Genomic DNA, 18,334 nt, shown 5'->3' with positions numbered 1-18,334 from the left:
GATGTTGTGCCGAACCTTTGTCCTAGATTAATCATAGATTATCATTGAATTTACAGTGCAGAAGTTCAGTTGGTCCGGCACACGGATTATGCACTGTGATCGCTGAAGCTCTGGTGTTGTTGCTGGCCCGGGTGTCAAGCTCGTCCGTGCTGGCATCAGTCGTGTGGGCGCCGGTGCGGGTACAGATGTGGACTCCGGGAGCTTCTCTTCTGGAGCTTCATTCCTGTGGATCGGTGAAGGGGGGATGGCGGGCGGGAGGGAGCGTGGGAGCCATATAGGGGAGGGGGCGCTGGTCATGGTAGGTTGAGCAGGATATGGTGGGGGGGGGGGGGGGGGGGGGCGGTGATGGTGGTGGAACTGGCGGGCGCCAGGTCCCGGAGGGAGACCGTATCCTGTCGGCCATCGGGATGTTTGATATAAGCATACTGGGGGCTGGGGGGTTGGAGTGTAGAAGCTGGACCCTCTCCACCTGCCCGTTTCCCCTGGGGTTATAACTGGTAGTCCTGCTCGAGGCGAAGCCCTTACTGAGCAAGTACTGACGCAGTTCGTCGCTCATGAATGACGAGCCCCGGTCACTGTGGACATAATTGGGGAAACCAAACAGGGTGAAGACACTATGTAGGGCTTTAATGACGGTGGACGTGGTCATGTCGGGGCAAGGGATTGCAAAGGGGAAGTGGGAGAACTCATCAATAATGTTGAGGAAATATGTATTGCGGTTATTGGAGGGGTGGGGCTCTTTGAAATCAATACTGAGGCGCTCAAACGGCCGGGATGCCTTCACCAGGTGGGCCTTATCTGGTCGATAGAAGTGCGGTTTACACTACGCACAGATGTGGCAGTCCCTGGTCATAGCTCTGACCTCCTCGGTGGAGTAGGGCAGGTTGTGGGCCATGATATAGTGGATAGGCCGGGTGACCCCCGGGTGGCAGAGGTCATCGTGAATAGCCCATAGTCGGTCATCTTGCGCGCTGGCGCATGTGCCACGGGACAGGGCATCTGGGGGCTCGTTGAGCTTCCCAGGACGATATACTATATCGTAATTATATGTGGAGAGTTCGATCCTCCACCTCAAGATCTTATCGTTCTTGATTTTGCCCCGCTGCGTATTATCGAACATGAAGGCTACCGATCGTTGGTCGGTAACGAGGGTAAACCTCCTACCAGCGGGGTAGTGCCTCCAGTGCCGTACGGCTTCCACGATGGCTTGGGCCTCTTTTTTGACTGAGGAGTGCTGAATTTCAGAGGTGGTGAGGGTGCGCGAAAATACGTTACCGGTCTACCTGCTTGATTGAGGGTAGCGGCGAGAGCGACCTCTGATGCGTCGCTCTCCACCTGGAAGACTCGTCCACCGCGTGCATCGCGGCTTTGGCGATGTCCGCCTTGAAGCAGCTGAAGGCCTGGCGGGCCTCAGTCGCCAGTGGGAAGATGGTGGCCTTGATTAGTGGGCGGGCTTTGTCCGCATAGTTGGGGACCCACTGGGCATAATATGAAAAGAACCCGAGGCACCTTTTCAGGGCATTGGGGCACTGGGGGTGGGGGAGTTGCAGGAGGGGGCGCATATGGTCAGGGTCGGGTCCTAGAACCCCGTTTTCCACGACGTAGCCGAGGATGGTTGGTCTGGTTGTGCGGAAAACGCATTTCTCCTTGTTGTACGTGAGGTTTAGGGTTTGGGCGGTTTGGAAAAATATGTGGTGGTTGGCATCGTGTTCCTGCTGATCATGGCCGCAGATGATGACATTGTCCAAGAACATGAAGCAGCGGAGCCAGTGCAAAAAAATTTATTTCGCCTCCGCGGCCTGCGAATCGAGTTCCAGTCGGTCAGGTTTGAGGGCCGATTCCATAGTTGCGTTTAAGTTGATTAAATTGATACGACCATCAATTCACTCGAGACAGGAGTAGAAGTAAACTGGCTTTAATCAACTTAGAACAGTGGCTGCCTGCGACTGATCCAATACTGAGAACCACCTACAGGTCGACTGCTCTTTATACCTCCCTTCAAGGGGAGGAGCCATGGGCAGAGCCCATACAGGCCCCAACATGTTCCCCTATGGATAATGCCACGCAATGGCCCATAGGAGGAGCCCATAACGGCAACAGCATAGCACAGATACAAATACAAGGGCAACAACACAGATACAAATACAATGGTGGATTACTGACATCATACATTCACCACACTAACCACGATGCCACCGTGCCGCCCATGCAATTAAATAATCTTCTGGCTTCAAAGTTTTAAGCTTACAAATAAAGAATGGTCAATTGGGTAAAATCTAAGAGTCAAACCTGTGGAAAGGTATTCAATCATTAAATCCTTTAGGAAAGGAGGAAGAAAAAATAAAGGGATCATTATTGTAATTATTGCTTTCTATTTTACTTGGTAGTAAGATAAATCAATAAAGACATCAGACCTTAGAATGCAATTAACATGAGGTAGAAATTTTTGGAGAAGGCAAGAGGTACAGCTTGTTTTGTATGCTAATGACAGTTATTCTTTTGCTGAGGCAAAGACAAGTTATATTTGAGCACAACACCGTTTCAAAACCAGGCAGTTCCATTGTTCACTGGTAATAAAACATGGAGAGGGAAATCTTATAGTAACCAGCTGGAGGAATGTCATGTGATGCGGTTGCTATGGAGCTATACTGTTCTTTTCATAGTGCTGCTTGAACTTCAGTTTCCAGATTCTCTGGGGCTCCTTGCTGCAGTTGTCTCCCCATGTTCTAATGTTCTTTATCAGCAGTGCAGAAAAAGCTAGCTGATGTCACTGCAGTGGAGCTGAAAACCAATCAGATAAAGAGTGAATAACATTTCAATGCAGGCACTGTGCTTCATCTCGGAATTAAAGGGGAAATGCTGTGGGAAAACGCAGAGGTGAAAAATAATTGCAAACGCCATAAAATAGTCGAGCTTTGAACATTACCCAGTGTGACATTATTAATATTGAGCCTTTCTTTCCCCTTTGTCTAAGAAATGCAGTATTTCTTTCACACTTTAATGAAAACTGTAGTAAAAAGGTTGTAATCTGTTTATAACTGGGGAAGTCTGTCTCAAATGGCAGTGCAACTATAATAGAGTGCAGAATGCAGTGACATACCCAATACTTTTTAGTTATAAAGTGATTCATTTTAAACAATAAAGCATTTCTGCCTCTGAGAAAAGTCAATTGCTTGTGTTTTCAGATAGGAAAATGATCAGTATAAATGATCCTTAATTTGTTTCGTTTGTCAACAAATACAAGGCAGAAAAATCTAAATTTCACAGAATTGCTCAGAAGATTATTATAAATAATCTTCCAAACTACTTTTGTTTCTCACTCATTTTATGCAACAGAGAGGGCAGACAATGCATTAGCTCATCATTCTATCTGTTCCTGATATCATTTCACCAAATTGTCATTGTGGTGAAAGTTTCTGACAATGGTGTAGGAGGCTGCAAAAAGCAGACTACATTCTCTGATGAAATGGGGACACCATCTGTATTTAATTTACATAAATGTGCACAGGGCATCCTCCATTTTCTGTCACTTCCCATATCTGTTGAAATGATGTCGACACTGTAAGCTTGCAGACGAAAGATTTTTTTTCTGTCCCTATATACAGAGACTAATCTGAAGTACCACCCCCCCCCCCACCCCCCCCCAGCCATCCAAGAAGCTAGAGCTATTCATAATTTATAAGTGCTGTGAACTGCACACACTTGTATGGTTTTTGGCTCCATGTGACCCCTGATTTCATTATCTCAATTCTGTCAGTGCTAACGCGCAGATACTATCTCTCCAAGGATATATTGCATGGACTGGATTTCCTCATGCAGTGAAAAGATACTGTGATTTCTTTTGGAGGCAAAAATTACTTCACGTTAAAGCTGTTAACGAAACAGCTACACCTTTTGGTTATTACGACTGAAATTTTGCGAGTGGAATTGTCCAGCTAGATCGCTTCTTTTATACACGACTATTGTTGCTCCAGTTGTCCAGCGGGCCAAAATGCCTGAAGCAAATTATTTGTTGTCTGTTTCTTGGGGTTATATTAAGGTAAGTAGATTTATCTCAAAATTACAGGTGTTTTTGCTGTAGATATGTGGCTGTAAGCTCAAATGCAGAAACCTTTATATCAACAACATGTTTTCACTTATTGACAGCTGACTCAAATACATATATAGGTTGCTTTTTAAATTTCAAATGGATATCTGTAAAGTTGGTATGGTTCAAATAAAATGTTATCTCTTAAGAGAAAAGGAGACAGAAAGAAATGAGCAAAGATGGGCCGACCGGAGAATCCCAGCAAACATCATAATTTTTATTTAAAACTTTTTGATAAGACGATGCAATTAGAACTAGTTGTGTGACAGAGAGGAGATGAGACTTTTATTTTTTTTATTACCATTAAACATTTGTGCCATATTTAAGGTTTCTTTACAATACCTGTTATGAGATGAGTCTTACCGATTCAGAACTCCCTTTCAGATGCACATTTTAAATTGTCAGAACTGTTCAAATTTTAATACTTCTTAGAACAACAGAGCATTAAGCCCTAATCAGATTCTTAAAAACAGAAAAAAAGATGTCCTGCAAAGTTCATTTTGGATACCTCAAATAAAAATCAATCCAGCTTTTGAAGTAGGGAGCAGTGGATTCTAAAATTAAACAGCTGTATGATCTAAATAAATATTATTCAATTTTAGATACATACCCTTTTCAACCAAAATTTTATATTCAAATTAAAATGAAAATATTTTGTTCTGTCATCCTGTCTTTGTTAGAATTCATTCAGTAGACCAACATTCTTATATAATTAGAATCTCACTGCTTATTATGAAGAAAGTTTTTCTGTGTGATAGTTAAATGCAACTCATTCTTCACTACAAACTATTTTATATTCATATTGAATATTTAACTTTTAAATAAAACTGTCTGATAACAACTATTAAATAACAAAAAAAATGTGAAACTTGATGTGTTTTGGAATATCAGCTTTTTACTTTGTTAAATATCTAGGTTTAAATTGAGCTTAGCTTTAACTCTGTCACTGCTTTGAAGTACGACAATAAACAGGAGATGTCACAATTCTTTCCATTACTACTTTCCATCATCAATCCATTTGTCAATTAAAGAATGTGATTCAAAAGTAACATTGAATAGTTTGCAGGAAAGGTGGGTACTGATTCCTGTGTTTGTCTTATCAACAGTTCAAGAGAATGCTGAATCGTGAGCTCACCCATCTCTCGGAGATGAGCCGCTCTGGTAACCAAGTCTCCGAGTTCATTTCCAACACCTTTTTAGGTGAGTCTTGTAAGCCACCTTTCCATGACACCACCTAAGGAGCACACAATGCAAAAATAATAGCAATACCAATATTCACAAAGATTAAAAGTGTTTAAACAATTAACATGTAGTAGAAGTACTTTTTATTGCTACAACATCTTGTAGCCATGTGTAGCACTATCCTTTCTGTGGTTTCAAGATTTCTCAATTCCTGTAAGCGGTTGATGTCTTGTGTGTAATAGCCTTTTCTAAGAAAATTCTTGTGATCCAGTAAATAGTTTTGGAGTTATACTGAAAGCTGCATCATTGCTATTGTTTATTTTTTTACCAAGACATTGTCTGTCCATTGCTACAGTTGCACCCTAAAAAAAAAAACTATTGACAAAAGAAGATAGAGAGCATGAATTTTTGTCATATGGGACACCCAAAAACAGGGAGAACCATAGGGTGCTGTTCTATTATCTCCAGATACACACACTGATGTGCAGTCATCAGAAACCAGGTAACTCCCAACTAAGAGGGAATATCAAAAGCAGGATTCTCTCTAGAACCACTAACACACACAACACAGTAATTGTCATTTCATTTATCTATAATACAGTTTTGATCATTTTCTCTTGGGACTTTCCTCATTTAGGCTACAAATAATAACAACATTATAATAATCTTTATTGTCACAAGTAGGCTTACATTACACTGCAACAAAGTTACTGTGAAAAGCCCCTAATCACCACATTCCAGCACCTGTTCGGGTACACAGAGGGAGAATTCAGAATATCCAATTCATCCAACAGCATACCTTTTGGGACTTGTGGGGGGAAACCGGAGCACCTGGAGGAAACCCACGCAGACAGAGGGAGAACGTGCAGACTCCACAGAGAGAGTGACCCAAGCTGGGAATCGAATCTGCATCCTGGAGCTGTGAAGCAACTGTGCTATCTACTGTGCTATCGTGCAGCCATAGAGCATCCTGTGGAGCATTCCATGTCTCTTGTGTTGAAATCACCACTCATTACACTATCTCTTACACTAATGTATTCTTTCTCAAAACGTGGAACTGCTCATCTTCCTTTCCCCCTGTTATATTGGTAATTTTGAGCATTATTGCCTTGTTGCACAGAACCCCATCCCCTTACATAGCCTGCTGATTTTCATTCCATTGATAATACAATAGGATAGCCTTCCACCGTGCCAAGTTTCCACCCAGATAACTAAGTTGAAAGTCATTACCAAAATCTTTTAAAATTCAAGCTTAGAATAATCTAACCACTGCTGCTTGATTTATCTAGTCTTTTCTGAGCTGATCTTTTGACTAAGAAGTTAAAACAAGGCACTGCCTGCTGCTCAACTAAATGTAAAACATCCCATGGCATTGTTTGAAGAAAAGCAGGGACTTCTGACATTTTCCTGGCCAACATTCCACTTTCAACAAACACCGCCAGGAACAAAAACAGACTATCTTGTCATTTATTAATTTGCTGCTTGTGGAAACCTCTCATATGGAATTGGATGAAGCCTTTGGTACACATTAGCAGCGACGGTACTTTAAAAGCTTAATCCATAAAAGCACTTTGGCATTCTTAAGGACATGATTAGTTGTTGCACAAATACAAGTTCTTTTTCACTCTATTTAACCATGGTGCTATCGTGTAGATTGAGCAATTGGCTGTTGCCAATAAGCAGAAATTGGGTGGCTCAGAATAACATTGACTGAGACCTGGAAACGGTTCCCTGGGCAAACAGGAGGTATCCAAGGAATGGTGAAAAATATGTGTGTGCTGATACTCAAAAATACAAGAAAGGATGACACATTTAACAACTTTTCACATTCTGTGCTGTTTTCTGCCATTTAAATATTAAGCATTGCAGACTATAATTTTGGAAATTACAGTGGGAATTTTAATTTCTGATTGGTAAATGTTTAAGCAAGTGGCCAGCCTGCACAGGAGCAACAACTACTGGACCAGCCTTATGAACATACCACTTGGACGGGAAGGCCGACATTTTTGTTATGATTTTCGGAAGAGCACTCCTGTCATCCTGGCCCTACAAACAAAAGTTTTAAACTTACCTCTTAAGTCTGAAAAATCAATCATTTTAAAATCAGAAAGGAACAGATATTTTAACCGTCCCATTTTAACTGCCCACCTATGTGCTTGCCTACTTGGCTTCCACCAGGAAAGAGGAGATAACATTTCTGTCTGTCTGCAGAATGAAAACAGATGACATTACTATTGACCTAGCATTTTCATCAAGGCCACTCGCAGCCCATCACCATGATTCCATAAGAGGAGTCCCATGAAAATATATAGCATTGGAGTAGGAGTCCAGAGGAAATCATGGGCCATTTACAAAGAAAACAAATCTGGTCACCACACCACTAGAAGGATGTGGAGGCTTTGGAGAGTTTTGTAAGGGCCACAAAGAATCCAGCACGAGTTTTAAGGATACAAAGTAATCCCTCCACCCCAAAGTCCAAGGAATCCACCGAAGACCCTGGCGAAGGAGGGCGTCGGACTCGTTTGGCCGCAGGCCGGACACCATTTGCACGCGGCGCTGGATCAGGCGGCGTGTAACGAGACGGAGACCGGCGCTTCCATGATGAACGGCGCGGTTGTACATCCACGGCCCGTGGACCCGAGGATTCCCCCTCTGATGCATCCTGTGTCTCCATCTCGGAGTCAGAGTCTGCTGCCTCCGTCATGTCAGCGTCTCTATCTCCATTCGGTCCCGTAACGACCTGCGCAGGCTTCGAGCGAGGCACCAGTGGAAGATTGTGAGGACTACCTTCCCTTGTCTCTGGTCTCTGCGGCTGTTGAAATGAGCTCTGGGGGCGGGGAATCTTTTGAGGGGATGGTCTTCTGGACCGAACGTGGTACATGTTTTCGCTGGAGACGACCCTGGGCTTGCACTTGGTAAGATATAGGGCCCGTTTGGCGAAAGATTACACCAGGAACCCATTGGGCACCACCAGCAAAATTCCGAATGAACACTGGGTCACCGGGCGCAAACTGCCGAATCGGCCGATGCCGAGCAAATCCCTGTCCCTGCCGTTCTTGTGTGCGGCGTACTTTTGAGCCAATGTCCGGGAAAACCATACTAAGGCGGGTGCGAAGTCTCCGGCCCATTAGGAGTTCTGCGGGAGCTACCCCAGTCACTGCATGGGGGGTGGTCCTGTACGTAAACAAAAAGCGAGCCAGTCTCGTGTCCATTGATCCGGAAGACTGCTTCTTTAGGCCTCTTTTGAATGTCTGCACTGCGCGCTCTGCCAACCCATTTGAAGCCGGGTGGTAAGGGGCAGTGCGGATATGGCGGATGCCGTTCATCTTCGTGAACCTCGCAAACTCCTCACTCGTGAATGGAGTGCCGTTATCCGTGACCAGCACCTCGGGGAGGCCATGCGTACTAAACGATAAACGCATCTTTTCAATTGTTGCGCAGGACGTTGTCCCCTGCATCTTATGCACCTCTAGCCATTTGGACTGGGCGTCAATTAGTAGAAGGAACATGGATCCTTGAAAAGGGCCTGCAAAATCTGCATGCAAGCGTGCCCAAGGCCGCCCTGGCCATTCCCAGTGATGTAGGGGCGCGGCCGGCGGATGCTTCTGATGCTCCTGGCAAATGGAGCAGTTTTGGGCCACCTTCTCAATGTCGGTGTCGAGGCCTGGCCACCAGACATAACTCCGGGCCAACATTTTCATTTTGGTCACGCCTGGATGCCCATTGTGCAAGTCTGATAGTATCAGCTCCTGGCCTTTTTCCGGGACAATCACACGCGTCCCCCACAAGAGGATGCCGTCTTCCACGCTGAATTCTGACAGCTTGGAGGAAAATGCCCGCAACTCGCCTGGGAGCTGTCTATGCTGCCCACCATACAGGACTATGTGCCGAACCTTTGACAGGACTGGCTCCGTCTGGGTCCACTCACGGATCTGTGATGCCCTGACAGGCAAGGTGTCCATAAAATTTAGGGTTGCAACCACCTCACTGGTCATGGGGGTCGACATGGGGCCGGTCGATAAAGGCAATCGGCTCAGTGCGTCGGCATTTGCTATCTGTGTACCTGGTTTGTGCTCCAGAGAATACTCGTATGCAGCAAGCAACAAAGCCCAGCGCTGGATCCGTGCAGAAGCAATGGGCGGTGTTGGCTTATCCTCTCTGAAAAGTCCCAGCAGGGGCTTATGATCAGTCACGATAGTGAAATGGCGGCCGTACACGTACTGGTGGAAGCGTTTCACCACAAAAACCACTGCCAGGCCCTCCTTCTCGATCTGCGCGTACTTTTCCTCCGCTGCAGTCAATGTGTGGGAGGCGAAAACTATCGGTCGCTCGGCCCCGTTCTCCATCTTGTGGGACAGGACGGCCCCAATACCATACGGGGATGCATCACATGTGACGAGCAAAGGCTTTCCAGGATCATAGTGGGTTAGTAACCCAGACAACGACAATTGTTGCTTTACCCGCCGGAAAGCGGTTTCTTGGCCAGAGTAGTTGCCAGATTGGGGAGGAACTTCCCGTAATAGTTTACGAGACCGAGAAAAGAACGAAGATGCGAAGTGTCAGTCGGGGCGGGGGCATGTTGAATTGCACGCACCTTCTCTGCGACCGGGTGCAGACCTTTGCGGTCCACCCGATAACCTAGGTAGACTACTTCCTTTGCCTGAAATACGCACTTTGTGCGACGTAAACGGACTCCAACCTCCGAAAGGCGTCTAAGGACAGCCTCCAGATTTTCGAAATGTTCCTGCTCCGACGTCCCTGCAATCAAAACGTCATCTAGGTAGACAGCCACACGTGGTAAACCTCTCAAAATGCCCTCCATAACACGTTGAAAAATTGCGCAGGCAGAGGATACTCCAAAGGGCAACCGTGTATATTCATACAGGCCCCGGTGTGTATTAATCGTTACATATGGTCGTGAGGCAGGGTCCAGCTCCAACTGCAGGTAGGCGTGACTCATATCTAATTTTGTGAACGAGAGTCCACCTGCAAGTTTCGCGTAGAGATCCTCTCTGCGAGGCATTGGATATCGGTCGAGTCGAGAAACCGTATTCACTGTAAGTTTATAGTCGCCGCACAAGCGAAGTGTGGCATCTGGCTTCATTACAGGTACAATTGGTGCTGCCCAGTCAGCAAAACGGACGGGCCTGATAATACCCAAACTCAACAAACGAGTGAGCTCCCCTTCTACCTTCTCGAGCAAGGCGTAAGGCACTGGGCGCGCCCGGAAATAGCGCGGCGTGGCTCCTGGTTCAACTTGGATACGGGCTACGGCCCCTTTTATTTTCCCCAAACCAGGCTGAAATACATCTGGGTATCGTCCTAGCACCTCAGTCAACCCTTCAGAAACTGTTTGGAGGATGTGCTGCCATTGCAACCGCAAATGGCGCAACCAGTCCCGACCCAACAGGCTGGGCCCATGGCCGCGCACCACGATAAGTGGGAAACCCCCCTCCTGGCGTCCATAGACAACAGGGGTCATTGTAGTTCCTGCAATGTCCAGTGGTTCCCCCGTGTAGGTGGCCAACCTGGCCTGTGAGTCGGTTAATGTAAGAGTCTGTATACCCTGCTTGATGCGGTCGAATGTCCTCTGGGCGATCACGGAGACCGCTGCGCCAGTATCCAACTCCATCTCAAGCGGGTGGCCATTGACCCGTACTGTCACCTTAATGGGGGCCACACGGGGAGCTGCCACACAATGCAGCTGCAGGCAATCGTCCTCCGTCTCCACGTCCTCAGGAGTAGTCACCGCAGGTTCATCCACATGGAAGGTACGGCCTCTGGGCTGGTCCCAGTTACGGTCCCTGGGCTGGTCCCAGTTTCAGTCGGAACGACGGCGCCTCTGGCGTCCCCAGGACCGCCGTCCGCGACGGGTCCGGCGCCTACAAGTCTGACACGGACATGGCTCCTCATCCATTGGCTCTGGAGAAGGCTCCCTTCGGGGAGAAATGTCCGACGGCCACTGGCGTCGGTCCGGACGTTGCCTCGCCCAAGGTACCGCAGGAGTGCGGGGGGACGTTTTCGGACGGAAGGGGTTGCGCCCCAAGGCATGCACTTCCATTCCCTGTAGCTCCTGTACTCCTCGCTCTGCGCTCTCTCGGGACAATACTATTTGAATGGCCTGTTGAAAAGTCAATGTTGGCTCCGCTAACAACTTTCTCTGGGTGGCCCCATTGTTAATACCGCAAACCAAACGGTCGCACAACATTTCTGACAAGGTCTCACCATAGTCACAGTACTCCACAATCCTGCGTAGCCTGGATAGAAAATCGGCAAGGGATTCTCCAGGGGTCCTCTCAGCGGTATTAAACCGGTAATGCTGGACTATCGTGGACAGGGTTGGGTTAAAATGTTGCCCCACTATATTCACAAGTTCATCAAACGTTTTGGTGTCCGGCGCAGCTGGGTACGTAAGGCTCCTAATCACCCCAAACGTATGCGGGCCGCAGGCGGTGAGCAATATGACCACCTGGCGCACGTTTTCGGTGATATTGTTTGCCCGGAAATAGTAACGCATCCGTTGTGTGTACTGGTTCCAGCTTTCCAGCGCAGCATCAAAAACATCCAAACGTCCGTACAGGGGCATGGTATAATAGAAAACAACTTCCAACCTGTATCCAACAAAAATCCAGGGAGGTGGCTTCAGCAGTGTAGACAGCTATTCACTTTAACCTTCGTCGCCAGTTTTGTAAGGGCCACGAAGAATCCAGCACGAGTTTTAAGGATACAAAGTAATAACATTTCTTTACTATAACATATATACATAACAGTAGCAGTAACTTCCCTTGCTACATACTCCTTCCTGCTGGTTCCTGAATTGGCCAGCTTATTTATACTAGGAGTTTACTAGTGGTTTCTCCGCCTCCCTCATTGGGGAAGCTCATACTCCCACAGGATTGTGGGATAGTCATTAGTCCCCAGCCAATGGTAAGTAGGCAGGTTATAACAGAGAGGGTGCAGAGGTGGTTTACCAGGATGTTGCCTGGTCTGGAGGGTGTTAGCTATGTGGAGAGGTTGAATAGACTCGGACTGTTTTCATTAGAAAGACGGAGATTGAGGGGTGATCTGATAGATGCCTACAAGATTATGAGGGGCATGGATAGAGTGGATGAGCAGGCACTCTTTCCCACGGTGGAGGGGTCAGTCACCAGGGGGCATAGGTTTAAGGTCAATGGAGCAAAGTTTAGAGGAGATGTGCGAGGCAGGTTTTTTACGCAGAGGATGGTGAGTGCCTGGAATGCATTGCCAGGGGAGGTTGTGGAAGCAGATACATTAGCGCCGTTCAAAAGGCATCTTGACAAATACATGGATAGGATGGGTATCGAGGGATTTGGCACAAGGAAGTGCTGAGGGTTTTAGCCAAGGTTGATATCATGACCGGTACAGGCTTGGAGGGCCGAAGGGCCTGTTCCTGTGCTGTATTGTTCTTTGTTCAGTGTTGGAAAGTGCAAATTCCTGCACGGGATTTACGGGGTGGGAATGCTTATTTTCCCCATAGTTCACGCAGAGTATGAGCTCCCCCTCTGAGGGGCGGGGGAACTCCATTTAGAATTGTATAAAAGGCCAGTAAGGCATCGACCAGAGAGAGACCCAGTAGGGATCTACCGGGAAGTGTATGTACCGTATTTGTAAATAAATCAAAGTTCTTTATTTTACTCGGTGTGGACTCCGTGTGCCCTTATTACAGAAAGGTTATGAAATGTATTCAATAGCTTCTAAGTTGGGTTGCATACCAGTATGGTACTGATAAACATGTTTCATACTGTTTTCTTATTTTTCTATGATTTTGTCCTGAATTTACCCACTCTTGATGTTCTATGTCCTGCCAAAGGACAGCACCAAAGTTGAATAGAGTGAAAAAGGAACTTTGTATTTATGTAACAACGAATCATATCTTGGCACAGGCAGTCGAGTTATGGATGTTCTCAAGTTTATGAAGGGTAGAATGTGTGAGACCAGTCACTACCTGTTAGATGATCAAAGTTACTGAGTTAATCCTGTGCAAAAATTCACATTCAGTCTCAAGTACACACAAACATCTTCAACTCCAAACCACGAAACAAATAAAAATAATAAAATCATTTCATAGTAACGACAGGCAGGAGAGAGAACAAAATAGAGTGTTTCCACATCCTTTTTCAACTTAAGTTAATACTGCTCTTTATTGATGTTAAAAGTATGCAATGTATAATATATAATTAAAATGAACCAACATTGCAACTTTCTGTCAGAGTGTGTAAAAGGCATTGGTCAGATTTTCACCATTGAGGCTGGAATCTCGAGTTGGGGATTTTCCCGACCTAGCAGTCTCATCACAATGAAAACCAGCCCAGCTTGCAAGAGTTTTGCTCTGGGGAGTGAGGGAGTGATTGAATCAGGCCTACAGCTCTCGGAGGCAGTTCTGGGACTGCCACAAGCGACTGCAGAGGCAGGTTGATTAGAAAGTTCTCTGAGGCTTCAACCCAGTTGTACAAAAGACTGTAAGTCCCTCTAGCCCTTACCCTCATCCCCCATCCACCCCACCCCCTCATGCTACCTTCATGCTGCCATGTGTATCCCCATGCTACATATACCCCCGAGCTTTGACAAAGAGTCATCAGACTCAAAACGTTAGCTCTTTTCTCTCCCTACAGATGCTGACAGACCTGCTGAGATTTTCCAGCATTTTCTCTTTCATTTCATACCCCCATGCTACCTCCTTCACTCCTCATAACCCACCATGCCACCTCCGTAACATCTTATCCAGTGCCCACAATGGGCAGACCTCAGGGACCATGTGGAGATGAAAAAAAAATTAAAGTTCTAACGATCCAAGAGAGTGAGCTCTCACTCATAAACACTTAATACTCAAATAAATCTTATTCATGGAATCCATTCAAAAAATGTAAAACCTCTCAAGTGATCAATATGTTCTTTAAAAAAAATCAAGCTTCTATTCACAAACATACCAAAGTCTGCTATTTTTTTAACAGCCTCTTAAAAACTGTGAACTCAACTCCCCTGCTGAAATGAGTAGTCCGGAGTGATTCTCTGGTTTTAAGAGGATTGGCAGGGCCCTTGTGTGCACCGCGCAGCTCCTTCTGCCGATACGGGGCCCTGCGCTTCTGGCTGCGGATCCGCGCATGCTCGCGCCGGCCGTTTTCGCGCCGGCCCCCGCGCGACATGGTGGAGCCACGCGGGCCAGCGGGGAAGATGATAGGCCCCCCAGATCCCGCCCACCCGCCGATCGGTAGCCCCTGATCGCGGGCCTGTCCGTCGTGGAGTCCCCCTCACCCCTGAGTCTGATCCCTCCGCCCCCTTACCAGGACGGCCAGCGCAGCCACGGGTCCGAGCAATCGCCGGGTGGAACTAGGTTGGAACCATGCCGGCGGGAACTCGGCCAGTCGATCGCGGAGAATCGGCGCGGGAGCCGATTTCAATGACCCACGACCAGCGCCACATCGACCGCGCACGTGACTGGTGGCGATTCTCCAGTCCGTGGAGAATCGCTGCGGGTCTGAGACCCCATTCTCCTTCCCCGCACTGAGCCCGATTTCGCCACGGAAGCTCGGAGAACCCTCCCCCTGATCTGCCAGAGATGGGGGTACGATTCAACATCCAAGAAGGTGGATCCCACCTACCTTCTTAATGGCCTTTGGAGTTGGCCCGATCTAACGAAAATCCAGCCTAATATATTTGCATTATTTTATGTTGGTTAAAGGTTAATTTCCCTCTCCTTTTGAAATGGTGGCACCTGCTGAAGTATTTTTCCTGAATAGCTTTCTGGCATTTTCTCCAGTGTCCATTCTTTATGTGCAAGCCTGGATGGTAAGTGACCAATTTAACTAACGTCAGATTTCAGTCTGGTTTTAGCTGCAACTGACATCCACAAATACCTCGTAAAGGGAAGAATTAAGTCATGGGTAGAGATCAAGAACAGAGACATAGGCTGCATGTTTCTCTCCTTAGTGCAGCACCATTGAGACCAATTATAGCTCGCTGCCCTAAAGAAGGAAAGTAACCTTTTTTCAAATATCACCTTACCATATCTCTCAGAAATCACCCAAACACATTCTACATCCTACATGTTACATTGAATAACAGTCACTGGTGCTTTGTGGCCAAACACCCTAACTAAGATGAGCCCACTGTGGGCTAGGATTCAAACTTGGGGCGCTTCTGATCTGTGCGAGTCAATGCCAGACTAAACGATTGAGAGGCGAGTTCCTTCAAATTTTTATTTTTTACTTAGATATTCTAATACAAGCAAACTTGTAAAACATTGGGCTGATTGGGCTGAACTTTGTGGAGCGGGCAAAAGTGCCACCAAAGGGCGGGAGGTAGTCCTGCTTTGGTAGTTGGTGTGATCTGGATGGCGTTTGCAGCATGTGACCAATTAAATGACTGACAGCAGGGCTATCATCCAATTAAAGATGCAGCATGTCACCAAAAGCTACTGGTGCAATCGGAGAACCAGAAGCTCAATAGCCCCAGCAGTGCCATCATTGGTGTCCACCACTGAGGCTGAAGGTCCAGGAGGAGGATGCCTCAATGATCTGAAAAATGAAAAAAATGAAAATCGCTTGTCGCAGGTAGGCTTCAAATGAAGTTACTGTGAAAAGCCCCTAGTCGCCACATTCCGGCGTCTGTTCGGGGAGGCTGGTACGGGAATTGAACCGTGCTGCTGGCCTGCCTTGGTCTGCTTTCAAAGCCAGCGATTTAGCCCTGTGCTAAACCAGCCCCTATCTGGTGCCCTTAAAGAGGAATAAATTGAGAGAGAGGGGTGTGGGGAAACTGTTAGTGCAGGAGGCTTCGGTGAAGGGTGGTCCCACCCCTAGTACCCACTGGGAGGCTGCCAAGTTACACTAGGTGGTTTCCTCACTTGCCAGCTGGTGTAATCCGGACAAAATATCTTCGGATTCAGATGCCCCAATGGGCAGCTGATCCACCAACACTCAGGCCACTGGAAATATAGCATTGTGGTCAGGAGACATTGGGTACTTTACCCCCCCCCCCAACATCCCTGCCATTTTGCAAGCCTGCCTGCCTCCCAGTCCAATGCTAAAGGACCTGGGAAGTTTCACCATTATGTAAACACAAATTCACAAATGTTTAATTTTCATCCACATTCTTCCATCTATGTTGAATTGTGGACATGTGACAAACTAAAACTGTGGGTGATGCAATAGCTTCACATGGTGCTTGGTGCTTCATATGATACACAGATGCAGCTCACACGTTTGTTTAAAGATAACTTGATTTACAAAAAGTGAAGACGTGAGGCTTGCTGGAAATCAGTATTTTCCTCATTTAGTTATCCAAGCTATACTACACTAAGTTATAAGATAGTTGATTGGCATCAGTGGTATTTACAACCTCTCACTAATGGATTTCTGCATGTGTCGTTTTGCTGCTGCACATCATTAATCTTTTGTGAAGTGATTTACTTGACAGACTAGTTGGAAAATAATTCAATTTCCATAAAATCCCTGTGAAAGTGTGAACACCTAATTCGAGTTTATGTCTTCCTTTAATCATCCTGTATTTGTTAAATCCCTGTGCTCCTCCAGGCATCTTTTTTCATAAATTTACTGACCAGCATAACATCAATTAATTGGTTCTAATTGTCTCTGGAGTTGCTATTGCTACGTATTACCATATGATACTTGTTAGAAATTAAAAATTGGGAAAAGGTCGGATCATCATTTTGTTTCCAAAAATATACTTTATTCATAAAATTTATAGAAGTACACTTCATGACAGCTCAAAATTGATATTTCAGAAGTACAAAACAGAGCAGTTTTTATTAGTAAAGTATGTGGACGTCTGAGGTGCTGCCTCCCTACACTTACAATTGCAGCTTGTATTAATAATATTCGTTTCATGCCAAACATGCAGCCTGAGGGGTTTATCATAGTTACCAACCCTTCAGTGTACTGTGGCAGAAGAGGCTTATACAGTGAAGATATGATCATAATGTCCCCATTGTTACTCGATGTCCAGACATACATGTAAAAGGAGGCAGTTTGCGAGAGGGGAGCTGATGCCATGAAACCTTCCTCACCAGCAAGGAATCAGTGCTTTGGCAGAGAGCAGGAATTTAGCAGAAAAGGAGGAAGGAAGAAAAAGAGATCTTCAACCATATATTCATAAAGGTTTTACTAAAAATTAGAAAATACATACTTTTGAATGTAACTAGTTTGCCTGAAGATATTAAAGCTGCAAAAGAATTATTGGGTACAAACCAAGAAAGTCTTAATGAAATGGTATTATTCAGAATAAATATCTTTTATCCTGAATTCAAAAAGTTAGAAATTTGCAGTAGTCAAAATGAGTAATATTGTAAAACAAAAGTGTTAATGAATGCAATGTTCCCTGCAGGAACATGTGGGGCAGTTCTTTAGGAAACCTAGTCAGCATATCCAAAAATGTGTGCCACGGTTTGTATTGGATCATTCTATAACAGAAAATAAAATGCTTGTTCTGACTTGACTTCGTCCAAAGTAGTGAACACCACAATGCCAGCTGCTCTCGTCCCTTTTCCAATATTTTCCTTTTGTCCCTTGAGGGGGCTGACTGTTTCAGCAGCATAATTCCATAGGTAGCAACAGTTCTAGGGTACCAAGCCCATTAATGATTTTTCAAATGTGAGCTGAGATATTGAGTTCAACTGGCTATTTAACATGAAGGCCATCACAGCCCAGCCTTATACTGTTCTGAATGACATCTGTAAATCTTTTATCAGGTATCACTGAGTGGTGAGCAGAAATTATGGTTGAGTTCTTTCCCTTCACCAGCATGACTGAAGTCAATGCACCACTGCCCCAACACAGGGCTAAATAGCTGACTTTTAAAACAGACCAAGGCAGGCCAGCAGCGCGAGTTCAGTTCCCGTACCAGCATCCCCGAACATGCGCCGGAATGTAGCGACTAGGGCTTTTCACAGTAACTTCACTTGAAGCCTACTTGTGACAATAAGCGAGTTTCATTTCATTTCATTTCAATCCTTACTGAAATGCTGGAAATATGCAACAGGTCTGCCTGCATCTGTGGAGAAAGAAACAACAGAGTTTTTTTTACATAAAT

The 18,334-nt window shown here is 45.8% G+C and overlaps 1 protein-coding gene and 1 long non-coding RNA gene across 6 annotated transcripts in view; one reads left to right on the top strand and one right to left on the bottom strand.

Annotated features, from left to right (window-relative positions):
* The window catches only part of pde4ba (phosphodiesterase 4B, cAMP-specific a), a 1,458,049-nt gene that overhangs the window by 1,398,981 nt on the left and 40,734 nt on the right, over positions 1-18,334 (top strand). For 4 of the 5 annotated variants that reach the window (XM_072511114.1, XM_072511113.1, XM_072511116.1 and 1 more), the window contains one exon: positions 5,194-5,287. In XM_072511114.1, coding sequence (XP_072367215.1) covers positions 5,194-5,287 — 94 coding nt within the window. Of the gene's footprint in view, positions 1-3,675; positions 4,040-5,193; positions 5,288-18,334 lie in introns of those variants that run through there. The other variant, XM_072511117.1, reaches the window with a different exon arrangement.
* On the bottom strand, positions 1,900-6,449 carry LOC140426398 (uncharacterized). Its single transcript, XR_011948197.1, has 3 exons — positions 6,069-6,449; positions 5,223-5,321; positions 1,900-2,781 (listed from the first exon to the last, which is right to left on the bottom strand). It is a non-coding gene; the product is annotated as an uncharacterized lncRNA (long non-coding RNA).

Source organism: Scyliorhinus torazame, chromosome 7 (genome assembly GCF_047496885.1).
Source record: "Scyliorhinus torazame isolate Kashiwa2021f chromosome 7, sScyTor2.1, whole genome shotgun sequence".
Classification (NCBI taxonomy): domain Eukaryota; kingdom Metazoa; phylum Chordata; class Chondrichthyes; order Carcharhiniformes; family Scyliorhinidae; genus Scyliorhinus; species Scyliorhinus torazame.
The sequence above is the reverse complement of the archived record's forward strand: the minus strand, read 5'-3'. Positions and strand labels throughout refer to the sequence as shown.